General features: G+C 45.8%; 1 protein-coding gene across 4 annotated transcripts in view; it reads left to right on the plus strand.

The window, feature by feature from the left end:
* The window catches only part of MLLT3 (MLLT3, super elongation complex subunit), a 218,999-nt gene that overhangs the window by 150,039 nt on the left and 61,188 nt on the right, over nucleotides 1–7,772 (plus strand). For all 4 annotated transcript variants that reach the window (XM_019555233.1, XM_019555236.1, XM_019555235.1 and 1 more), the window contains exon 6: nucleotides 6,796–7,407. In XM_019555233.1, the coding sequence (XP_019410778.1) occupies nucleotides 6,796–7,407 (612 nt within the window). The remainder of the gene's footprint in view (nucleotides 1–6,795; nucleotides 7,408–7,772) is intronic.

Raw genomic sequence — 7,772 nt, forward strand, 5'->3', positions numbered from 1 at the left:
GCAGGTAAAAGTGGAGACATACCTGCTACCCAGCAAGTTGGATGTCAGGCAGGTTGTAGTGTGTCATAAATCCAATGTCTATATTGAGTCCATGAGTTTCTGTACCTAGGAGTTTGATGAAATGAAGTTCATAGGCTCATCTGTGAAAAGTGGTTTGTAAATTCAAACAAGCACTGAAACTTGCTAACCTCATCACCAGAAACCAACTTCTTACAGCCCAAAACACACCAAATGGATCCAGACCATGCCATGACAAGAAATGCAAAACCTGCCAACACATCTTCATTACCCCACAATTACTACACCCCACAACAGAACCATCACCATTCCTGTATCTTACAGCTGCATCTCCAGAAATGTTATACATTTCATCCAGTGCACCAAATGTCCTGATGGAAAATACATAGGAGACACTAAGCAACAACTGTACACCAAAATGAATGCATACCAGCAATCTGTTACAGAGAAGAATACCAAACTACCTGTGGGGGCACATTTCTCACAAAAAAGCCACTCTCTCTCCAGTCTCTCAGGCCTGATCCTCAAATGGAATTTACAAACCACTTTTCACTATGAACGTCACTTCATCAACCTCCTAGATGCAGAAACTCATGGACTCAATATAGACACTGGATTTATGACACTCTACAACCTGATGGACATCTGATTCTCTAGGTAGCAGGTACCTCTCCAGTTTTACCTGCAACATCCCCCTTCCTGCGCTCGCCCCTCCCAGCCTATCTCTCACCCCATGATGCCTGAATTTTACATTTTTACTGAATATTTTTTTTGCACTCATTGCATGGCAGCCACTGGTTTCTTTACTATTCCTTCCATCCAGGAAGAGTGCACACACCAACTGCAGATGCTTCCTCAGCCTGACAAAGAGTTTTTAAACCCAAAAGCTTGCTCAGATGCATTTCTCCAACTATTCAGTTGGTCTAATACAAGATATCACATTGATCCAAAGACCCTTGTCTGCCTTGTGTTTGTTAAGGCAGAGCGGGATGAAACCAGCCAGGGTGGTAGCCTGTAACAGGGTGCCTTCCCAGTGCAGGTGAGATCGTGGCCTGCCCACCTGTTTCTGGGCCAACCACCCACTACGCCTTGATAGAAAACCGATTCAGATGTTACCCTGGTGGGAGGCTGCCCATTTAGGCCTGTGATGTCTAGGGGTGACATCCATTCCACAGCTCCATACCTCCCCCTGTGCTGCAGCCCATGGCTCACAGATGGCATCCAAGGCAGCTAAGCTCACCTGGAGCCTCACAACTCCACTGCAACTAGCAAGCCTCAGGCTTCTCAAAGATCTTACAGCACAGTGCATGTGTGTGGTGGCTGGAGATTATAAGGTGCCTTCTACCTGCCTTTCACCAGCAAGGTTCATGATCCTGACATTTCTCGGGGGCTGCTGCACCACTGGCAGTCCCCCCAGACCTCTCAACCCTGTCAGGGTGCAGTTTTAGGTCATACCCAGGACCTGGGGTCTCCTCCTTCCCCATAGCCCTAGCCCATACCTCCAAGTTCATCCTGACACAGGAGCTCATCAGGGAGATGTTCTTTCTCTGCTGGTGATGCAGTGATTGCCCTCTCCAGTTCTGAGGGCCGGGCATTAAATGGTTTTAAAAAGGGGGGGGGGGGAAAGGGAATAGGTGTGGCCAGAGTGAGGAGGGTGGCATTCACTCCATCTGCAGGTAGAGCTTGGGAAACCCCAGTAGAGTGGGAGGTTTGCCTTCAGGAACACTAGCTGCTCCATCAAACAAAGATCCAAGGAGGTATGGTGGGGTATCAAAACATACCCAGCAATGCTGAATACCCTCTCGCTTGGAACACTGATCAGTGGACAGGACAGGTGTTCCCAGGCAACCATGATCAATCCTGTCACATCTGGCTGTGCATTGCCCAATAGGCCAAGTGGTCACAGTCTAGTGGCTCCACGTCCTTGGTGAGATAGGTAGCCACTGAAGCCTTGGCACTAGCTGCCTAAGGCTGTGGTCTGGTGCCTCTGGACCTCAACATTGTAGCCATGCCCTTGGCCCACATTGGCAGTGGCTGGCTTGAAGGAGACTGGCTGGTGGGAGTCCTGGCACATGAAAATGGAATCCTCTTTTCCACATCCCCTTGCCTCTGCCCGTCTGCTAAGGACAGCATTGCTAGTGCTGAGGGTCTCGGTGGCCTCGAGGAATGGCTTGAGGACCACCAACATTTGGGAGATGGTATACCACTCCGCTTTGTTAATGGAGCCACTGATCCCAATCTCCCTGAGCAAGGCCATCTCATGGATGGCCTTCTGTTGTTCCACCAGGCTTTCCAGCATCAGGTATGTGGAGTTCTACCGAGTCTCTACATCCTGCATGATTTGGTGCTGTGGAACACTCAGCTCTGTCCGTTTGTTCTACAACATCGTGCCACCCTTGATTCTACAGTGGAAGTAGCCCACCACCTTCCTGCATTTTGAAATCAGCTGGGTGGTAGTGGTGGTGCCATCACTGGCAGTCCCCCTCCAAGGCATCCCTGACTATGAAGTGGAACTTGTGTGCCACACAATGGATGCCAACACATCATGCACTTCCTTGACCATATTGGCCCCATTGTTGGTGACCATGTACCCACAGGTGAACTTGCCCTGTCCAACAAGCCACCCCTGCACCATGCAGTTCATGGCCATCATGGTCTCAATTGCCGTGTGAGACTCATCCATCACCTCCGCCTGGAGGAGAGCCCACAGCCTGACTGATGGCACCAGTGCCCTGTGAGAGAGAGAAAGGCATGATCTCCACCCTGGCTGCTCCAGATGTCCGAGGTGAAGTGCAAGGCTACCTGCGACCCTGCTTTGTGCAGCTCCTCCCTCAAGGGTGGGCGGACAAGAATAGGATGGGTTTCAACACAGACAAGTGCAAGGTGATGCACATCGGGAGGAACAACCGACACCATACCTACAGGTTAGGGAACTCCCCTCTTGCCAACACGGAGGCGGAAAAGGATCTGGGGGTCACCATTGACTCCAAGATGAACATGGGCTGGCAGTGTGGAGAGGCAGTTAGGAAGGCCAACCGCACCTTGGCATGCATCCACAGATGCATCTCGAGCAGGTCCAAAGAGGTGATCCTCCCCCTCTATGCGGCACTGGTCAGGCTGCAGCTGGAGTATTGCGTCCAGTTCTGGGCGCCGCACTTCAAGAGGGATGTTGACAGCATGGAGAGGGTCCAGAGGAGGGCCACTCGTATGATCAGGGGACAACAGGGCAGGCCCTATGACAAGAGGCTATGGGACCTGAACCTGTTCAGCCTCCAAAAGAGAAGGCTGAGGGGGGATCTTGTGGCCTGTTATAAACTAGTCAGGGGGGATCAGCAGGCATTGGGGGAGTCACTGTTCCCCCGAGCACCGCCAGTAGTGACCAGAAATAACGGTCACAAGCTGGCAGAGGGTAGGTTTAGGTTAGATATCAGGAGACGCTACTTCATGGTCAGGGTGGCTAGGGTCTGGAACGAACTTCCAAGAGAAGTGGTGCAGGATTCTACCCTGGGGGTGTTTAAGAGGAGGTTAGATGCACATCTTGCTGGGGTCGTTTGACCCCAGTATTCTTTCCTGCCATGGCAGGGGGTCAGACTAGATGATCTGCTCACGTCCCTTCCGACCCTAGAAACTATGAAACTCAGTACTCCCTGCATGCCTCATACGAGGAGGGCACCACCGTCCCGCTAAGGGTGGTGTGTGTGGGTACTTGGTAGTATGGGGCCAGGAGTGCAACCTGAACCCTGGATGCTCAACTAAGGAAAAGGGCTGGCCATCAAGAGCAAGCATGTCCCCAATGTTCTGGGTGACCTTACTCACCTATGCAATGTGCCCTTCGTTTTGTCTGTGGCTTTCCCCCACCGCTCCAGGGTGAACTGCCTTTGCTTCATTGGGACAGGGGCTTTGGAGTGAAAGGGGAACTTTTTTTTGAGCACACTCACACTGGTGCCTGGCTGAGGAGGAACAAGGGCCAAGGGGTCCTGTCTCCTGAGGTGCAGCAGCATCGCTATGGTGGTGAAGTGTTTCACTTCCTTGCCCTGGCTGATCTGCTTTCAGCAGTGCTGGCAGATAGCATACTGTCTGCCACTTCAAAATGATCCCATACTACACTACCCTTCCACTTCTGGGTTGTGGGTGGGGATCCTGCCTTATCCCCTCCTCAGCAGGCAGAGGCACAACAACAGGGGAAGCTGAGCCACCTGCCCCCATAACTTCCTTCAAGGTGCTTTCTGGAAAAGGAGATCTGGCTCTAGGGGAACTTTGAGGGGTGCGGAGCACAAACTCAGATCCCCCTCATTCCCCAGAATTTCTTTTGCTAGGGTGCTCGGGTCCCCTGCTTCCAGATCCAGCTCCTCCTCTGGCACTGGGAGGCTTTCGCTGGGAGATGAAATTGGGGTGGAGGAGACTCATGCCGGTGCTTGTGGCTATTTCTAGTGTTAGGGGAGATGGTGTAGGGACAGGTACTGCCTCCACCTCCTTGTACCCACTGGCAGCAGATGACTCATCGCTGCCAGGAAAGAGGATGCATCTATGTTTGGGGGGACAGGGGGAACTTGCAGCTCTTCCCCTTCCCTCTCTATCCCCTCTCCTTCCCCTGCCAGAAGGCCTGGCACTTGCATTTTCAGCATGCTGGAAATGCAGTTTCCATGTTTGCGGTTTCAATGTTTGCTGTGCTGGAAAATGTGTGCATGCACAACTGTAATATCTTTTCTTCTCTCTGTTTATGGTGTGTGTGTGTAACTATAATATCTTTTCTTCTCTGTTTACCTTATGTGTGTGAGTGTGTATAATGTATATGCTTTCCTGCACAGTGATGGATCTCACACTGTCAGGCAAGCAAAACACAGCTTTCTTTATAAAAAGTGTGTGTGGGGGGGGTGGAGAATAACAAGAACAAATAAGAGGTTTTTTGAGGGAAGAATAAGTTGAAAGAAATGGATTGGATAAGTAGAGGGATTCTAGGCAAGGGTAATTAATAAGCTGTATCCAATCCTTTCCAAGAAGAGAGACTAGCAGGAGACTGACTAGGAAGCCAGTCCAGTCCAGTACTACCTTTCAGATGCTGTTGCTCAGGCAGAAACAGCTCACAAAAGGGACAGAAAGGCTGCAGGCAGAGGCTTATATGCTGTTTCTACATCCCTCCCCCAAAGCACCGTGATTGGAAGGGGACTCAGGGAAAGATCACAGTCACTGGCCAGCTACAGATATCAGTCCTTCCCCCCGCTCCCCGTCCTTTTTCTCAATTTCTGTTTCCCTGCAAGACTGCATTCCAAATCACCAAATATCTGAATCTTTTTCTGAATCTTTATGAATCGATCTGGAGGCTCTGAATCGATTCAGAGTGGGGGGTGTCTCCCTATTTGATTCTGATTCAGTGATTCGGCCTCTGAATTTGGCCAAAACTTGTCTGAATAGAATTGGCAACTGAAGGGTCGCAGACCTCTAACAACTATAGACAGTAATTCTTTTCATGTACATGTCTTCATAAGAACTTGGTATATATAAATACATATATTAATTTTGTTGTTGTATAATCAACGTAAGAAACTATTCAGCCTCATTTAATTAATGTTACACTTTATAAAGTGAATTTCTTTCTTATGGAATTGTTGATTCAATTAAAAAAAGGCTTGTTTGGGGGAAGAATTATTGTACATATTTGGTGCTTGCACCCCTGGAGTAAAATGAATTTTCAGAGGCACTGATCACTGGCTACTACCCATTAAGTCAATGGGAGCTGCAGGCATGTTCAGCATCTTTTGAAAACAGGACCAGGTAACAGTGATGCCAGTTCATAAATGAAAGACATTCCCAAAAATAACATTTTCAGGAGTTTTAAAATGTGATTTTTCCTGGTTCCATTTAAAGATTCTGGCTCCACTCCAGGTTTGACCTTTTAGAGTTTTACAATAGCAGATTTGGGCAAAGAAATCTATTGTGAAGATATTGCATGCCTTGGAAAAATTGTGAAATACAGACCTTTTTTAAGAAGTAATGTTGTTCTTTGTCAAAGATTGAGTTTGGAGCAGAATGAAATAAAGATCATGAAATCAAGGAAAGGACAAAGCAATGGTATGGAACACCAGAACCTACTCAAGCTTTATGCCCCACTGCAGTTTTCAAAAACAACAAAGAAACCCCTTCATTCATTAGAATACTGGACAGCCAGGAGGGTGCTGATAGTTGTTCACCAGTACCCATCCACATTTAACACTAGATATGAAAAATGGGCTCTATCAAAATGTGGGGCAACATAACGCTTTGTCTGAAACATTACAATAAGGCTGTGTTGGTTCTAACTCTTAAATTTTTTTGCTATAAAGTGCAAGTTCTTTCACTGGCTTATCATTGCAATGTTTTTTCTTTAAAATGTGTATTAGAATTTCCAAAACTCTTGATTTTGTCCTCATCATTTTATGCTGCTTTTTTTAGCATCTTAGTTTGTTCTGAAGATAAAATTGGCCTACTTTATCTGCCAAGCATTCTAGATTAGCTTTCCAGAGTCTCATAGATTTTCTTATCTCCACTACAAATTAATGAAAAAGTCTACTACCTTTAGCCATTGAGGTATTGTATTCATCTTTGAAAACTAATTTTATCTTAAGAAATGTATAGACAATTTATTTTAAATGGAAAGGATTCTGCTTTTAAGTAAACCTGGAAGTAATATTCTTGCATTCTTTGAGTGATTAGGATCTACAGTCTAGATTCTTAATGTAGATCCTGTTTGATCCTTTTTTCTTTGTTTCTAAATTTTTCTTGTGCTTATACTTGTTGCAGGACCCAAGTAAGAGTATAAACACAAGCAGCAGTAGTGGCAGCAGCAGTAATAACAGTTTTTCAAAGCCCCACAAATTAACAAAGGAGCACAAAGAAAAACCTTCTAAGGACTCAAAAGACCATAAAAGTGCCTTCAAAGAACCTTCCAGGGAACACAACAAATCTTCCAAAGAATCCTCTAAGAAACCCAAAGAAAACAAACCACTAAAAGATGAAAAAACAGTTCCTAAGATGGCTTTCAAGGAACCCAAAACCATGTCTAAGGAGCCAAAATCTGAGAACAACATCCTTACTATAACAGGTGGACAGCAGCAAGAAAAGAAGACCCCAACAAAAAGGCCGACTGTTACAGATTCTGAGGAACTTTCTGCCAAAAAAAGAAAAAAAAATAGCTCAGAGTCTTTATTTAAAAGTTTTTCTAGTGCTCCTCCACTGATACTTACTTGTTCTTCTGACAAAAAGCAAACAAAGGATAAATCTCAGCCTAAAATGGGGAAAGTCAAAATGGAAAGTGAGACACTTGAGAAAAAAAAGCCTACTTTACCACCATTTGATGATATTGTGGATCCCAATGATTCTGACATGGAGGAAAATATGTCCTCTAAATCTGAAGTAAGTGACTTTTAGTTTCTGTTTACCATTTTCCAAGTTCTGATTGTTTTTGGTTGTATTCAGTTGTATTTTTTGTTCTTTCATGAAGTTTTCAGTTTCATCTGATGGTTTGTAGATGGGCTTCTAGGTTTGTATCATAAACTGCCACATTTATGTGTGTTTAATTATCAGTTATATTAAATATTTGGGTATTTTGGCTATATTATACAGATTAAAGCATAATTTGGCTCCTTCATTCTGATCAATTTAACATAATTCAAAATGTTGTAATTATCAGTGCTGTATCATTTCCCTTCCAAAGAAATCAGCAGCACTTTTCTGAGAGATTAATTGAAAGGCTTGTTTCATGTTCCAGAGGTTTGTAT

This window comes from Crocodylus porosus, unplaced genomic scaffold, assembly GCF_001723895.1.
Source record: "Crocodylus porosus isolate Cpor-Errol unplaced genomic scaffold, CroPor_comp1, whole genome shotgun sequence".
Taxonomy (NCBI): domain Eukaryota; kingdom Metazoa; phylum Chordata; order Crocodylia; family Crocodylidae; genus Crocodylus; species Crocodylus porosus.